The 17,340-nt window shown below is 41.0% G+C and overlaps 3 protein-coding genes across 5 annotated transcripts; 2 read left to right on the top strand and 1 right to left on the bottom strand.

Moving 5' to 3' along the window:
- Positions 1-742: 742 nt before the first annotated feature.
- Positions 743-3,079, top strand: LOC108148343 (low choriolytic enzyme). The gene is given in 3 exon segments (XM_017275355.2): positions 743-1,041; positions 1,044-1,236; positions 2,132-3,079. Coding segments are annotated over 3 exon segments (1,053 nt in total). The 5' UTR covers positions 743-987; the 3' UTR covers positions 2,938-3,079.
- An 810-nt stretch (positions 3,080-3,889) lies between these two features.
- On the top strand, positions 3,890-13,514 carry LOC108148293 (ATP-dependent RNA helicase p62). Of its 3 annotated transcripts, none has more exons than XM_017275263.2 (5): positions 3,890-4,317; positions 7,846-8,961; positions 9,459-9,697; positions 11,900-12,078; positions 12,549-13,514. In XM_017275263.2, the coding sequence occupies exons 1-5, from the start codon at positions 3,905-3,907 to the stop codon at positions 12,750-12,752; spliced, it is 2,151 nt and encodes a 716-aa protein (XP_017130752.1). In that variant the 5' UTR covers positions 3,890-3,904; the 3' UTR covers positions 12,753-13,514. The 3 variants fall into 3 exon arrangements, with proteins under 3 accessions (XP_017130752.1, XP_017130754.1, XP_017130753.1); XM_017275265.2 differs by lacking the exons at positions 11,900-12,078; positions 12,549-13,514 and adding exons at positions 6,684-6,835; positions 10,339-10,908 and having other exon boundaries at positions 4,204-4,317; XM_017275264.2 differs by lacking the exon at positions 3,890-4,317 and adding an exon at positions 6,709-6,835.
- A 354-nt stretch (positions 13,515-13,868) lies between these two features.
- On the bottom strand, positions 13,869-16,367 carry LOC108148294. The gene is made up of 2 exons (XM_017275266.2): positions 15,819-16,367; positions 13,869-14,634 (listed from the first exon to the last, which is right to left on the bottom strand). Exons 1-2 carry the CDS (start codon positions 15,869-15,871, stop codon positions 14,250-14,252), a joined length of 438 nt encoding a protein of 145 aa, XP_017130755.1. The 5' UTR covers positions 15,872-16,367; the 3' UTR covers positions 13,869-14,249.
- Positions 16,368-17,340: the final 973 nt, after the last annotated feature.

The following is a 17,340-nucleotide window of genomic DNA, read 5'->3' as shown; positions in this document are numbered from 1 at the left end:
TAAAGTGGAAAAGTTAGCCGACTGCCACTTTTTTGAAATGCTTCGTGTTGGGCCTGCATTTGGTAAAAACAAAACGATTTCCACGTTGAAATCAATTTGCGAAATTTATTACATTTAAACGTTTAGCGCTATCGTGAACCTGACCAACGACAACAATAACACGTAAAGTAAGTTAAGAAAATAAAGCGAAACGTTGATACCCTGCAATAATTTTCATACATATGAAAATTCTTTATTAGCTGTGTCAAGCGGTTCAGCAGCATTAAAAAACTTGCCACAAAATAAAATAAAATAAATAAATAAATAAAAATATTACAAGTAAAGGAATATACATAATGGAAAAACAATTTTTGTGGTAAAACCAATTTTATACATTTTTGTTGCCAAAAAAATATATATATTATTTTATTATAATTATAATTTTTACTAAACAAATCTAATTTTATTTTTGAATTATTTATTATAAAATAAACGCCTCACAAAGCTAAACTATTGTATTTGCACAAGAAGGGAATTCCATTTGCAGTAGGCCACAACAAAAATCATTCAGAGTCGTTGCTTAAAGCCGCTAACTCGGTTTAAATTACGTGAGCGTCCAGTCAAGTTTAAGCCGAGTTTAATCGGAGAGTTTCGGCCAAGTTTGATCAGAGAGTCCAGAGGCCCAGGGAGATTAAACTGAGTTTAATCAGAGAGCCAGTCGGAGGTGTAAAAGTGAGAGGGAAGTGTAAGGTGGATGTGGAGGTGCAAGGCAGCCAATAGATTTAGGTTTTGTTTACACGCAGCCGATTGCGTGGCGTCTGCCCAACAATCAGCATTATTTAGCTTTTATTTTCGCACATTTTGCATAAATTAAAGCTGACAATCTGGCCGGCGGACTGCGGACTGCGGACTGCGGACTGCAGACTGTCGGTGGCTCTTGGGCTCTTGGGCTGTTGGGCTTTCGAGCCAGGTTTAGTTACCAATTTCGTGTGCAGCCGGTCGGTTTGAATGCGGCATGGCGTGGATACAGTGAGCAAACAGCGATCGAATGGAAATATTGTAATACAGCAATTACAAATCGCAGCTCTATAATGTGTGCCCACTTGAGTGGATCGGCGGTGGTGCAGGTGGTTGGGCTGTTGGTGGTGCTAGTGGTGCTATCGGCACCACCGGCCAGTGAAAGTGCCAAGCTCCCGAAGCGCCAGTATCCCGCTGGAGTGGATTTCTTCGAGCACGAGTTCACCAGCGTGGCGGCAGGTGCGTTCCACTCCCTGTTTTTCCCAAATGCTTTTATAAATCGTTCAACTTAAATTGCTTAAGGCCGAAATAAATTGTTTACATTTTAATATTTACACAAATTACTTTATTCCATTCACATTACCAATTGTATGTTTTAAGGGCTTATATACAGTTAAAAGGCCGTAAAAAAGAGCATTTTCAAGAATTTGTTCCGAGAATACTTATACATTTTATTGGTTTTAAAAGTGGTTTACATATTATGGTATTCTTTAACTGTATTTTAAGATTTAGTATAAGTAATAACATTTATTTGGCAAGGAGCTACAGCTAATCTCCGGGAGCTCGCCTCAAAAAAAACACTCTACCTCTGATCTGGATCATCCGAATTTAAAAAACCAAACATATGTTATTTAAGTAATGTTAAATCGTAGAACTAAATGTCAAAATACAATTTTTGACAAGATGGCGGTTTTTCAAGAAAAACAAATTGGATTTTTTACCCTTAAATTGTTTATAATGGTTATTGTTGCACTTTCAAGCACTCTGAAACGACTTTTAACTTCAAAAAATCACCAAATATCTTTTTTTTTTAAAAATCTGTATATAAGCCCCTAATTATTTTGGGATCCTTAAAATATACTTTTTAAACAAATTATTTCTTTGTACATGTTGATAGCAATCAATACCTAATATGTGTAAAGTTATTTAGTATCAATACATGTATATTGTAAAAAGTCTTTTATATCAATTTGCAATTCAACAATGTAAAGAATGTTGCAAAATGTTTTTGAAAGTGTTATATATTTATAAGTCCATACTTTCCACACTTATTTAAGCATTAATTTTCTTAGTTATATATATATATATATTAACCAACCTTATAATCCTTAATCTGATCTCCTCTCTCTCACAGATGAATACGATCCGTTTGGTCCCGACATTGGTGACGATGACTTGGGCATCGACGATCCGGAGACAATGCCCCGTCTGTTCCAAGGAGACATTGCCATTGATCCGTACACCTACATCACTCTCCGGCTGGGTGTTAACCCAATGCGGCATCCCAAGCGACTTTGGCCCAACGGAACGATTCCCTTTGAGATCAGTCCTCGCTACGCGAATCCGGAAAGGCAGGCGATAGTGCAGGCGGTGAAGACCTTCAATTCCCTGACCTGCGTGCGGTTTGTGCCCTACGATGGCGAGGTGGAGGACTACCTGTTGATCGAGCCACCGGTGGATGGGCCCCAGGGATGCTGGTCCTATGTGGGCAGGCGGGGGGGTGAGCAGGTGGTGTCCCTGCAAAGACCGGATGACAATAGTGCCCATTGCTTCAGCAGCGAGGGGAGAGTGATGCACGAACTGATGCACGCCATTGGCATATACCACGAACAGTCGCGGGCCGATCGCGATAACTTTGTGAAGATCCACTGGGACAACATTGTGCCGCGATTCAGGAAGAACTTCAAGCTGGTCTCCAAGAAAAAGGGGAAGTACGCCTTCGACTACGACTACAATTCGGTGATGCACTACGGCGAGTTCTACTTCAGCAAGCGGAAGGGCGAGAAGCCCACCATGACCCCCTTGCAGCCTGGAGTTAGGATCGGCCAGCGGAAGACCATCAGCAAGATCGACTGCCTCAAGATCAACGAGCTGTACGGATGCCTTCAAGGTCGTCGGGCCAAAATGTATCGCAGTTTCTGCCATCTGCTTGGTTTGTGAACGGGAAGCTGGCTCAGAGACCTTTATAAATCACATTGATTTGTTATTTAATAAACTTATTTGTAGACTTGAATGTTATGTGTGAGCTACATACATATGTACATATGTATATTAAAAACTGAATTGTGGGTGCTGCAACTAACTTAGGTTGGCTACGATATGATTAAAGTTCACATTATTACACCCTTTTAATGGTCAATGCAGTACATACCTCATATTAAAGACATTTCGGATAAATAAACACATATTATTGTAGAATTCATCATGATCACTAATAAAGATACTGCACTGCACAAAATCATTATAATTTGTTTGTTCACAGAATTCTATTGAATTCTCTAGTGGATACACCCTCCCTCCGGTAGTGTGGACTCGAACCAATCCAACTACAGCACTTGCTTAAAATTCAGTGTAATCGATAACAGTTAACAGATTCAACTCAACAGAACGAACACGAAAAATATTGAAAACTCTTATCACTTCTTCTATTTCACTTACGCTTTACATAAAAATATTGGTTCTAAGTTAAAATATGTAAATTAATTTAAAACATGGAATGAATAAATAACAATGCGGACATTGTACACTTAACAAATGTCGCCACGTAATGCATATTTGAAATTGTTCGAGTGCAATTTAGCAGAGACTAAGATCTTTAACAGAGGCTGTGCATGATATGGTGAGGAACCAGGCTAAGTGTGCAAAAAGTGCAGTCAAAAATTAACAGAGTACAAATATCGAGTGATAAATATCGTTAGAGATGAAAGAACCTAGACTGTTAACATATCGATTGAAAAAAATCCATTGAAAAAACGATGACACCGGTAATATCGATGAGGGCATCGACACACTCTCGTCTCTATCACTTCAAATTTCGACGAGGTTAGGTAAGACACGCGCGGATGTCGCGCAGCTGTGAAAAAATTGGCATAACCGAAGAGTGCACTTAGGCTAAGCCGTGTGAAATATGCTCAAACTTGTGCAATATATGGCCCGCCGGACGGGCGGCGCCACGCCTCAGGCCGCCGGCTGCGGCTGGGGCAACTTGCTATTGATTTCCCCAGGCGCTGATTCTGAGAAATGTGTAACTCAACGTCGCCATTTTCTTTTCTCCTCCGCCAGCAGCGGCACTTTCGCTCCTTCTTCGCTCTGCCACGAACACCGACAACAGTTCCACGGGAGTCGCAGGAATCGGGAGATACTACTAGAGCCAGCACTACTTTCACACAGTAGTCTCCAGTCGCAGCGGGCCTTTCGAGAAAGTTCGAACCTAGACGACTCTACAGATTCTTTCCCGACAGCAGGGCAGCGGACGAGAAGAAAGTCGCTTTTTACCGATCCAGACGAGAATAAAGAGGAAATCAAGATTGAAGGAATAATGTAAGTATTAGTATTACTTATGAAACGCGTTTGGTTTTTTCCGCTGTCGCCATTTTATCGCCCTTCGTGTATTTTTTTTTTTCTCTACACCTACAAACGCGAGTGAGAGGTGATGAGTAATTAGTGGAAGCGAATGAAGAGAAGGCGAGGAAACGGGTAGAGAGAGAGAGAGTGGGGAAAAACACATGGTTTGCTAAATTTTGACAGTTCGAGGTTTTTTTTTGTTTATCCCCCACATCCGCAAAGGAATAGAAAAAGCAACAAGAACGACAGCGCACGTCATAAAAAGAATTTGCCTGATTTGTGAAACGTGTTCTTGCTTCGTTTGCTTTTTTATAGCGTTTTAATTTGTCTGTATGCCTCGAACACGCGCACACATACAGCCGCAAATATACATACAAATGTTTGTATCTATGTGTGTGTATGCCTGTTGACGGCGGCATTTTTCGCGTGCTTGTAGAACAGTTTCGTGTATGTATAACAGACGGCGGCCGTCACTGTCTAGCGCCGTCCCGCTCACACACCAGCATGCCTCTCTCTCGTGTTCTTCATTTGCTCACACGAGGTTCTTGTAGAGATATCGCGATGTTTATGGTGCTTTTACCGAACTTAACTTATTCGTATCAAATTAAAGGGCAATAAATGTTTAATTTCGGGGAGCTAAATTATAAAATTCTATGTTTTGCTTGGTTTTAATGACCTCTATATGTATGCCTGAATCTATTTATTATTTGGGTTCTATTTATTTTTATGTTATGGTTCTACCAACATCAAATATTAATTATTATATTTATTTACTTATTTGAGCAAAAGAAGAACAGAAAAAGCAAAACAACAACAACGAAGAATTGCTGTGTAGAAGGGGGTCCAATTTTCTTAACGTCTCTTTTATTTTTTACCACTTTATTTACACCTTTATTTATAGAATTAGTACGTTTCTCTTCTGCTATTTGTATTCAACATATTTTACGAAAAGCATTTTGTATAGAAAATAACATAAGGCGTTCATTGTTTATAAAAATAATACAAAACTTGTTAGCGTTTTTAAAATTCCAAACACGTGCAAAATTAACCTTTTTAAAATTTTCTTTTAAAACTTTTTAAAATAAATAAGACGAACGCAAACTAATTGTATTGGCTTGTTATCAAATTGTAAGAACATTATAATCCTAGGTACCAAATTCATGTATGATACATTTTTAAAACCTTTATTAAAACTAAAATTTCATTTGTAAGCCGTCTTATTTTGCTTAACCTGAGGAGGAAACCGGGCCCTGTCTTTAATATTGAATTGTAATAGTAACCCAGTTCGTGAATTTGACCCATTGCATAAACGGCCCCATTAGTCTAAAATGTCAAATGACGCCAATTGATTATGATGAGGAGTTTCCCCCCCCTTTTGGCGAGCTCGCGATTCGTCTTTTCGCATGTCAAAAAGCGACAGGTAGACACACAGAAAGTCAGGCAGAGGTGCCCCCTGGGATTTTCCCAGCCCCCTCCCCCCGTCGGGTGATTGCCCCCTCGAAACTAGGGATAAGACATTTGGCTGTCTCATAAATGTTCAGAGTGTTCCGCTCCGCTAGTTGGGCACAAATGCTAGCGTGCCACCGGGTCCTACAAATAGACATTTGGGGCGGTATGGGGTTCCAAATTGACAGAGCAATAGACAAGCAAAAATGGGGGATTGGATCGAGAGGGTTGGATTTGCATAGAGAGCCCAAAGTGTTGGCAACTTAAGATCGCAAGAATCTAGCTAGGACGTATAACAATAAATTGAAAAGTATACTAATTGATTCAAGAATTATATGATTTGAATTCTAGAAAAATGTGACTCAACTCATTTGTAATATTGAAATATATTTTCATCTCCAAAAAGTAAAGTTAAGTCTTGGAAAGTATAATATTTTGGGTTCTTAAAAATTTAATTATCTATGATTTAGGTTAATTTGAGGAAATTGAGATCGAACTAAATCTTGAAAATATATATTCTATATTCTTTGTGATTCATCTAAATTAGTTGTTTACTATTTAAAAGCCAAATAGCTCCTTAAATAATTGTTATGGGCCGGTATAATGTTTTGTTGGACTGTGACCAGATCTGACTAGAAACTAGCCAAGCTGACAATACTGCCTCAAGTTGATTAATGCCAGAGCAATAAACACAGGGCTTTGTACGCGGGGTGGTTTAGTTGTTTAGTTGAGCAGTTTAGTGCAGGTAAATGTAAATTGGGGTGGAAAAGAGGGTTGGATGGGGTGTAACAGTAAACCTGCTCAAATTGCATGTTGTTGTCAATCAAATTTGCCTTACTGTTTGCATTATTCGAAATTTATTTAATTTCCCTAACACGCAATTAGTTTTATTTAAGTTTATTGCGGTTGTAGCACAACTCCATGTCAGCTGTTTAGCAGCGTCGAAAGAAATCGAAAGGCAAAGAGTTACCTTCCAAGTCGACCCTTCGCAGTTGAAATCCAAGTCCCAACTAGCAGACGTCTAAGCTAACGGCAGCATGCGAGCAAAGTAAGCCACCAAGTCACTCGTTTCTTTTTCCCCAATTTTCTGCCAAAGAAATACTTAAGAAAAGAAAATGCAGCTGTCGAGGCCGAGCCGAAAAATAAGAAGCCAGTTAAACATTGTTAAACTGTTGAAGGTTGTTTGTGTCCACAAAAAATTCATTGCAGAGACAACCTTCTTTTTCGAATTGATACCAAAACGTTTTTGGCTAAAGTGCGCAGCACAAAATAATTCTAGATGGAAGATAAGAGGGAATTGATTAAACAAATGTACATCGTAAAGCAGATGAAATATACAGCCACAACCCACAAAAGTCTCTTACGATAAATAATATTCAGTTGAATGCGGTAACATCAAATATTCTTTTTTACTTGTTTTAGTTAAATAGCTTAAACCTTAAATTCAGTTTGAAAATAAACTGGTTCGCCTTTTGTCAGTACAAACAAGCAATATAAACTAAAAGTCAGTAAACAAAATTCATTGATAGTTGACAACAAGTTAACTTGCGTTGATGCAAACAAAGCATAAATGGACAAACGAAACGTGGAAATAATTTTGCTGGACAGAGAATTAAACCCTTTGATCACAAGACGCACAGCTAAGCTTTTTTTTTTTTTTGCTTAAACTGAAACAATTACGATTTCCGCACATTTTACCATACAACAAGTCGAATTGCTTAAATGGGAATGGGAATGGAAGACGAACCGAGATACTAGGGGTATTTAATGATGTGTTAATTAGTTAACTTTTAAAAACAATGTCTAAAGCTATTCAAGTCTAAAAAAATTACTGTTTAAATTCTACTTTATTTACTTTGAAACTTTACCCTAAAAACTAGGCCCAATTAAAGTTTTTGATGTAAGAAAAAACATTTAATTTCAAGTATCTACCGTCATGATAAACTAAGCTGCAATGTGATAAAGATGTGAGAGTTCTTTTCTTGAGCATTCCTTTTCCACAAAGCTCACATAATAATGTATTAAATATTAATTGGCTATTTTTCTTTTGATTTCCAGGGCACCACACGATCGCGACTTTGGTCACAGTGGGCGTGGCGGTCGCGGAGGCGATCGAGGCGGAGATGACCGGCGCGGAGGAGGCGGCGGCGGCGGTGGCAATCGCTTCGGAGGCGGCGGCGGTGACTACCATGGCGTGAGGAACGGTCGCATCGAGAAGCGTCGCGATGACCGCGGAGGCGGTAATCGTTTCGGTGGCGGCGGCGGTGGATTCGGAGGCGATCGCCGTGGCGGAGGCGGTGGCGGAAGCCAGGATCTTCCCATGCGTCCGGTCGACTTCTCCAATCTGGCTCCGTTCAAGAAGAACTTCTACCAGGAACACCCCAACGTGGCTAGCCGTTCACCCTACGAAGTCCAGAGGTATCGTGACGAGCAGGAGATCACAGTACGCGGACAGGCGCCGAACCCCATCCAAGACTTCTCCGAGGTCCATCTGCCCGACTACGTCATGAAGGAGATCCGCAGACAGGGCTACAAGGCGCCAACCGCCATCCAGGCGCAGGGCTGGCCCATCGCCATGAGTGGCTCGAACTTTGTGGGCATCGCCAAGACCGGATCGGGCAAAACTCTGGGCTACATCCTGCCCGCCATTGTGCACATCAACAACCAGCAGCCGCTGCAGAGGGGTGATGGACCCATCGCCCTCGTGCTGGCCCCCACCAGGGAGCTGGCCCAACAGATCCAGCAGGTGGCCACCGAATTCGGTTCCTCGTCGTATGTGCGCAACACCTGCGTCTTCGGCGGCGCCCCGAAGGGCGGCCAAATGCGGGATCTGCAGCGCGGCTGCGAGATCGTCATTGCCACACCCGGTCGCCTCATTGATTTCCTTTCCGCCGGCTCTACCAACCTGAAGCGCTGCACCTACCTGGTGCTCGACGAGGCCGATCGCATGTTAGACATGGGCTTCGAGCCCCAGATCAGGAAGATCGTCTCGCAGATCCGGCCCGACCGACAGACGCTCATGTGGAGCGCCACCTGGCCCAAGGAGGTCAAGCAGTTGGCCGAGGACTTTTTGGGCAACTACATCCAGATCAACATTGGCTCTCTGGAGCTGTCCGCCAACCACAACATCCGCCAGGTGGTGGATGTGTGCGACGAGTTCAGCAAGGAAGAGAAGTAAGTGCAAGCTTAAAAAAGAGTTTCAAAAGCCTGAAGGCTCTATTAATTTTAAAAATTTTATTATTTATCAATTTTCAATTCAACATTAAGCTAAATGAAAAAACTTTCTAGACTCTATTTTCTTAACGTTTAAGGATAGTTTTAATATTTATAGAAAAAACAATTTCTTAAAATAATATTTCAATACAACAGACTGTCTAGATTTTATAAAACAATTATGTTATGTTAAGCTAAGCCCGTAATTGTATATAGAAAAAAAGAGTTTCAAACTTTAAAGCTCTATCCATTTTATAATTTAATGTTTTACCAATTTTCACTTCAGCATTAAGCAGAATGAACATAGTTTCTAGATACTGTTTTCTTAACGTTTAATGATAGTATGAATATTTAAGATTTATTCCGATCTTCAAAGCATAAAAAGATACAATTTTCTTAAAATAATTTTGTCCAAAAACCCCCAAACCTAATTATATTTTCCTTATTTTTTAATCCAGATTGAAGACCCTCCTGTCCGACATCTATGACACCAGCGAGAGCCCCGGCAAGATCATCATTTTCGTGGAGACGAAGCGGCGCGTAGACAACCTGGTGCGCTTCATCCGCAGCTTCGGCGTTCGCTGTGGAGCGATCCACGGCGACAAGTCGCAGTCAGAGCGAGACTTTGTCCTGCGGGAGTTCCGCTCGGGCAAGTCCAACATCCTGGTGGCCACCGATGTGGCAGCTCGTGGACTGGGTAAGTTTGCTCCCATTTCGGCGTAGAAAATAGCTCGTAGTTTGCGGCCAGATGAGCGAATGTTTTGGAGGGCCCTGCTAGCGATAAGGTCACACTTGCTAGGGCCATTGCTTACATACCCCACATCAGTACAAGAGTAAACCGCACCTAACCGATCACCCACCATCATTACACACCACCCATCCAGCCACCACATGCGAGCAGCAGCTAAACCCAAAGAACCCACCCACCCGAATCCCCTTAACCGCACCTAGAGATATATCCCGGTACATCGAAACCACATCTAGCGAGCGCGCCAATTCAGAAACAGTTTCTTTAGACATAAGCCGAATGCCAAAATCGAATAATCAACTTGAACTTTTACCCCACCCCCCTTGACCCTGACCCTGACCCACACCCCGTCCCGACCCGACCCGCCCCGCCCCGCCACCACCCAACCTAAAAAACCTGGCCCAAACCCCTGCTAAAAATGTATGGAATGCGTATGCGTATGCTCCGTATGCAATTGTGGTGTACCTGGTGCACTCACACACACACACACACCTTTTGTCTTTGTGCGTGTCTCTCTGCCTCTTTCTCTCTCTCTCTCCCCTCTCTCTCTCTCTCTCTCTCTCTCTTTCTTGTTTCTTTCTCGTTTACAGAGGCCGATTTTGGTAGTATGATGGGGAGGATAGTGAATGAGCGGCGACCACTGCGAACACTCGTGACTTGAGCGACTTTTGCCAACATCAATCAGATCTGTTATGATGATATATGATGATACCACACCCCTGTGTGTGTGTGATATTATTGCGCAAAAGGACCGATGAAAGTTCTCAGATTCAGACGGTCGAGAGACACGAATATCGAATATCCCCAACATCATGCATCATATGTGGCCTCTGCAGTTCCCCGACTTTTTGTTGAGAAAGAATGATACGATATGATATGATATGATATGATATATGCTATGCTATGATATGATACGTTTTTGCGATCAAAGACAATCCACCAACTACCAACCAAAACAACCAATCAACCAAAAGATCCAACAACAACAACTGAACCGAGCCATCGGAGAGCCAGCTTTTTCCTCAGCAGTGGAAGGCGGCGGAAGGCGGCGTGCAAAGTACTGATGCGGTGGCCTGGCCCTTTGGGAAAGCACAAGAATTGGACATGCACCAAGTCAGTCGACAGTCGACAGCCGACAGCAACAGCAAAAGCAAAGCACATTGACACCACCACCAACCCAACCACACAACATCAACATATAATACACATCCAACTAAGAACACCCGACATTATTCGCTTGAGCCAGGGTAGCCAGCGGATAAGAACAGGAGACGAGACGCGTACGTGTACGAGTTACGTGTTACGAGTTACGAGATGTGTGTACGTGTCCGTGCTTTCGAGGATCGGGGATGCGAAGATGCTGCTGCTGAGTGCTGCTGCGTTGCTGCGTCCTCCAAAAAGATCACCACCAAACCCCACCCAACCACTGCCTGCGTTTGCCGCCGCATCCATCACAAAAGCCCACTGCTCCTGGACGAAAAGGCGGCCCGCTTGTTGTTGTTAATCCTCCCAAAAATGTGTTGAAATCTATATACAAGTATATATATAATGGTCGTTCGTGTCTCCTCTCTGTGGCCACCTCCAAAATGGTCCATGTGAGAAGAGAGCTGAGCTTAGTCAGAGGCGCACGCGGCTCAATGCAACAAACTCTCCGCTTCGCCGTGCGATCGAGATCGCTACCTTGTTGTTTCTGGGCGAGAGTTTGGACCACGAGCTGCGCGACGCCAATCAGAGATTTTGATTGAGAGAAAAATTGAGTCAAACAATTTATAGCACCAAGAAGGTAACGTACATTTTGAAACATTTTCTTTTTTTCTCTAAAAAAAAAAATAAAATACAAACCAAAACAAACCCACAAAACCAAAAAAAAAAACTACCATAGACTCTTAATAGTATGCTAACGTAAAAAAAAATTCAAAAAAATACAAAAAAAAAAAAAGAAAAGACAAGTGTGTTCAAAGTGTTCAAAACATCTCGGAAAAACGCTAAAAATTGTTGCAAGCGAGCGCGCAGAGCGGAAAATCATTTGGCAATTTGAAAACTGTTCGTCAATTATTATATATATATGATACCCCAATTAATAAGTATGAACAGCCAAAAGCACGCGACTAATCGTAACGCCTTCTCTTTTTTGCCCGGACATCTCTGTAGACGTGGACGGCATCAAGTATGTCATCAACTTTGACTACCCGCAAAACAGCGAGGACTACATCCATCGCATCGGACGTACAGGACGATCCAACACAAAAGGCACCTCCTTTGCCTTCTTCACCAAGAACAATGCTAAGCAAGCCAAGGCGCTGGTCGATGTCCTCAGAGAGGCTAATCAGGTGAGTCGATGGTTGCAACGCTCGTTAGGCAGTATAAACAGCTCATGAGTGTAGGAAATAATCATTTATTTAAATGTCTAAAAGGAGTCTTTTTTAAGAAATAATCTTTCGGAATCTTATCAATATTCAAAGAAAGATCAATGGTCTTTGATAATAGATATAAATTGATCAATGGTCACCATAAAAATGTTTTAATAGGGTCATGATAGGAATTTCTTTTAGCCGAAACTAAAGTATTGGGTCACAGAAACCTCAAAATTTTAAAACAAGTCAATATAAATACTCAACAGCTTGATTGTTTTCTTTAAAAATAATTTTTACTATCTCAATTTTCTCATTTGTAAGTATAATTCACGTTGAGCTTTGCGAAGAGTATCTAAATTGAATTCGCATATTATATTAAGCTGTTTTAAACTGTTTATGAGTTATTTAAATTTCTTTTAAATTTTAATGATTAATTTCTTCTACAGGAAATCAATCCTGCCCTGGAAAATATGGCCCGCAACTCGCGCTACGACGGTGGCGGCGGACGCTCCCGTTACGGAGGCGGCGGCGGTGGTGGCGGTCGCTTCGGCGGCGGCGGCTTCAAGAAGGGCAGCCTGAGCAACGGACGCGGCTTCGGAGGGGGCGGCGGCGGCGGTGGCGGCGAAGGCAGACACTCGCGCTTCGACTAGATCGGGGACGGAAGAGCAGTAATAGAAGCTATAGGAACAGGAGATTTCAGTAGCTAAACTAAACCGCGCTAGGCCCTAAGTTAAATTAAGTTAATAGCCTAAGTTTAAGTTTTTCGTACAACTTTCAACAAACCGCTGATGGTTTTTCTCAGATTTAAATTCAGACTTAACCCTAACCACCCCCCATATGAAAGTACACAAAAGCCGGGCTATTTGAACATAGCTATTTTATGTTTAAATGATTTGTAAGTTATTTGACGCTGGACCGCGAGGTCGGCACAACAACCCAATTGAAAACATCAAAAACACTCTTTACTTAAACGCAAAAACCAATTTTCAAATATCATGTGATAATTTCTTAATTTAATGCAACGTATCACTAAACTAAACACAAAAACAAACAAAAACAAATGAAATCGTAGCGCGAGGAGTATAATGATGTAGTGGAGGAGAGAAGGAAAAAGTGTAAGGATCATTCCCGTCTGTACCGTCTTGATGACAATGAACAAAGGCTGAAGAGCGACCTTTGTTTGATAAATAAATTCTTCAATTTACTTTTGGAAAATTAACTTTTTGGATACCTTTTATGGCTCAACAAGAATGTGTAAGGAAAGAAGAACGAGCGGGAAATCACATTAACTACTGACACTAAATACAAAAGAAAATCTGTATGTACATGATGAGAATTTCTCACTTACAATTTAATTTTTCGGAAAAAAATAATAAATGTGTGTGTATACCTACTACAACCTAAACCAACAACAAAGCTGCAGTTTTATGTATTGAATTCAACTAAATTGTTAGCGCGCACTGCTGGCTACAAAGGAATTCCGTTTTCCATGGCAGGTTGCGGGTGTAAAGTAATCGTGATTGCACAAATATTTTCGCAGACATCATTAAGTGCGAGATTTGGCCGCTTTTGGCAGAGTGTCAATAGCGCTTCCTCCCTTTACCCCTCGAAAAGCGTCAGATAAGAGAGCTGTGTTTGCTGCGGGGTGTGAAATACGAGTGTTGTCGACTTAGCTTTTTTGTAGCTGTTTCAATTGGGAAAAATGCCCATATCACGACATACATTTTATGGGGAAAAAATTTGGAAACCAATTCTACAATTACTTACAGTTTTGTCGAAAATATTTGGAACACATTTGAAAATTTGTTTAAATATTTTAAATTCTTGAAAGACTTGAGCCGAAAAAAAACAAAACTATTAAATTTAAATAATGGAAGAGAATGTCAAGCTAAATCATTCTAAAATTCTTATGAAATTCTTAATATCTCCATAAAATATGTAATTTTGTTTTTAAAAAGTTAAATATTTTGTTTGTTTTAAAATTGTTTCTTACTGATCTGTTTCCTTTGATCTGTTGTGAAAATTTTAACTTGATTTGATAATCGAGTATAGTTTTTTAAATGAATTTTTTATGTAAACTTAGGAAAGTGCTCTCTAATTTTATTATTAAAAACAACCAAATATTTTTTAGATACTTTCATCTTAATTTACTTTGTAGGTATTTTAGTACATACTTGGAATCGATAGTTGGCAGCACTGGAGGAAGTAAATACGGAAGGACGGACAGCCGCCGTGTCCGTGTCTTCTGACACCACATTTAGACGCAATGAAGCCAATTCACTTTCGACTTTGGCCTGCCTCGTGCCTCGGGTTCCATGCCCGTGCTCCTTATGACAAGTTAGTTGGGTTCTTGGGACCGCACCGGTCCACTTACCCCATTTGCACGACGCGGCGGCCAAAGTTGTGGGCCGCTGCTCCATGGCGATTTCTGGTGCCCGATAATGACGCTTCTGGGGACGTGAATGTGGTCGGATTGGAGGTCCTGCGATTCGCTGGCTGATGGGACGGCGCGTTCTTGCGGTTGCGGTGGAGCTGCGGAGGAAGTCATTTGTTAAATTGCTTGAATTGGGCAACGCGTTTTGGTTTGGCTGTAAAGGAGTTCTTGGCAGTGGGCTTAGGACTAGCGATATGTAAAACAGAAGTTTTGAAACGAAAATTTGTTTTGGTCAGTGCTTAGAAATTACTCTTGTCTTTTGCAGTTACAAATAAAATGAAAAAAATTGATTTTTAAATGTTTTAATATTTTTAAGTTTAATAAGTTTGTGTTATGCAAGCTAAGCTCTCGTTTTATAAAATAATATTCAATTAGTTTTTGAGGTTTTATTATTAAACCAAAAGTAGCTGACAACTATTAATAGAAAGTAAAAAAACGATTTTTTTGAGAATCACAGGACTGCTCGCCCCTTTAAGCTTTATTAGCTATTCCCATTGTCCAGTTTATCCACAGGTAATTGCATCAAGCATAAACCCCACCGAACTAACTTGTATTCCCCTATTGAAGAAAGTTAACTCGCATTCCTTAATCTTTTGTTATAATTTAAGACTAGGATTAATCCCATCCCCCGTCCTGCGTTGATGGCCCCAAGTGGGGCATTAAGCAGCCACACAACATTTACTCCACGCACTCATCGCATTCGCAACTGACGGCAAATTGCCTCCAGTCCGTCCACCTCGCTGCATCCACTTCCCACTCTCCACCTCCAAATGCCGAATTCCACGCTCCACATTTGGCTCTCTAGCTCATTTTCATTCTTACACTTAAAATTAAAAACTGGAAAAAGGAAAAGTTACGACTGCAAATTGAACTTAGGTTTTGGGCATTTTAGGTAATAAGGTTGATTTTTGTATTGCCACAGTAAGCATTGGGCATGTTTTTAATTAATATAGATTTCTAAAAAAGACTTGTAGACACATTGTTTTAAAATAACACTTCAAAAGGTTAGTGAGAACTCAAAATTAAGGCTTAATGGCAAAAATCTTGAAAAAAGTAAAACGTTTTCATATCTGTAGTATGTCTGAGATCTCAAGTAAATTCTGTAACTATACGACATATTGAAAAATAATTTGGACACTTTTAAAACAAACAAAAAAAATAAATTAAAAAAAAAAAATAAATACATTTTTAATCCAATTTTCTTAGTGTTTTACAGCTGAAGCTCACTTCCAAAAGCCGCTCGAGCAAGACCACTTAACCGAGAACGAAGCAGGTCACTTACTTTGGTGTGCGCGCACTCGGATTACAAAGGGGATGCCACCAGCATAAATTCATTAAATTTGCCTAATTTCGTTTTGCCAGACGCACACACATGGCACCCATGCACTTACACACGGAATCCGACAATTGCCGCCGAGCTATGGAAATTAATGGGGGTCGGGAAGTGGAGCCAAGACAACCAGTTGAAATTCATTGATTGTATTTACAACTCCCGTGACACCAGCCCCCGCACACCAACACCCTTACTCACACCCACAGCAAACACACATGCACACTGCTTTTGGTAATTTGACGCGTTATCACTTGTGTTGAGTTTGTTATCATTAAACCGGCGACGCCGGCTGACGTACATAAGCCAAATCGAAACTCAAGAGAAACCGAAGCTCCCAGTTCCCAGCATCCAGATTCCAGCTCGAGTCCATAAGAGCCCGCCCCTTTCAGCCGCCCCTTTTAGCCGCCCGCACGCACATTAAGCACGCCTTAACTAACAGCCAGGCTGGGTCGCTTGTTTTTGACAACTTGGGCATAATAAGACATTAACTTCATGCACATCAAATACTTTATTTACGGGCGTCTGGGGTGAGTGCCTGCACTGCGGCGAAAAAGTGGAATTGATAGGCAATGTCAAACTTAATTATAGAGTTTTGAATTCCTGATTGCACTGATTTGATACAAGTTATAAGTTTTAATAGTTTTACCATTATAAAAAAGTCTGAAAACTATTACCTTTACAAGTGACATGTAAATTGACTACACTTTTGCTTTTAACATCTAAAATTTGTAATCAGAAAACTTTAAAATTAATTTCGATCACTTTTTGAGGGGTACTTTTGGTGCAAATTAAATTTTTTCATAGTTGTTAATAAATAAATGAATTCTATGAGCTGGGCTTTTCTTATTTCTTACTCCGTGACTTAATAACACTAAGTTTTTCATAGAACACACAGTTAAAGTTTTTTTTAATTTAACCTTTCTTGCACTAAGTATAACTTAAAATTTCGAAAAAAAAAATCCATTAAAAAGGAAATATCTATTAGTGTGTCAAAAGCTAATTGCAGAATAAATTCTTAAAAATACCTCTGCACCAAGCCAAACAACAGAATTTTAACCACTAAAAAAAACATAATAATTTTGTTTAAGAAACACTTCTTTAAAGTTGTTCTTAACGTAAGCATTTTTCTTTAAAATGTGCACAGTGTAGCGTTTGTGTGTGCGGAGTGTGCTTTCTTGGGCACTTCAAACGAAGCCGATTGTGACTGCGAGGGCCACGCCCAGTCGAAGATCCAAGGAGACCAAGGCGCCGTCTTGGATTTCTCGGCCCAGCTCATAATTTCAGCTCAGTTCCCGCATTTCATCGAGCGCGGCCTTCTGCCCACCAACACCACCACCACCACCCCCTCCTTGCCTACGCCTGCTTGATTTTTAATTTCGGTTTTACCGCACCCAACCCCCCCGGAACGCCTCTCTAACGCCCCTGGCCCCCACAATTTGGTTGCCCTGGCCCACGTTGTCTGTTTATTTAC

Source organism: Drosophila elegans, unplaced genomic scaffold (assembly GCF_018152505.1).
Source record: "Drosophila elegans isolate 14027-0461.03 unplaced genomic scaffold, ASM1815250v1 contig_476, whole genome shotgun sequence".
Lineage (NCBI taxonomy): Eukaryota > Metazoa > Arthropoda > Insecta > Diptera > Drosophilidae > Drosophila > Drosophila elegans.
Note: the sequence above shows the minus strand (reverse complement) of the source record. Positions and strands in the feature narration are given on the sequence as shown.

Excerpts from the sequence above, each read along its gene's own strand:
- LOC108148293 (XM_017275263.2), top strand. The coding sequence starts at position 3,905 with ATGCTCAAACTTGTGCAATATATGGCCCGCCGGACGGGCGGCGCCACG. Across the intron at positions 9,698-11,899 it reads TGTGGCAGCTCGTGGACTGG|ACGTGGACGGCATCAAGTAT; the intron begins GTAAGTTTGCTC and ends ACATCTCTGTAG. Across the intron at positions 12,079-12,548 it reads TCCTCAGAGAGGCTAATCAG|GAAATCAATCCTGCCCTGGA; the intron begins GTGAGTCGATGG and ends TTTCTTCTACAG.
- LOC108148294 (XM_017275266.2), bottom strand. The coding sequence starts at position 15,871 with ATGAATTTATGCTGGTGGCATCCCCTTTGTAATCCGAGTGCGCGCACA. Across the intron at positions 14,635-15,818 it reads CCGAGTGCGCGCACACCAAA|CTCCACCGCAACCGCAAGAA; the intron begins GTAAGTGACCTG and ends CTTCCTCCGCAG.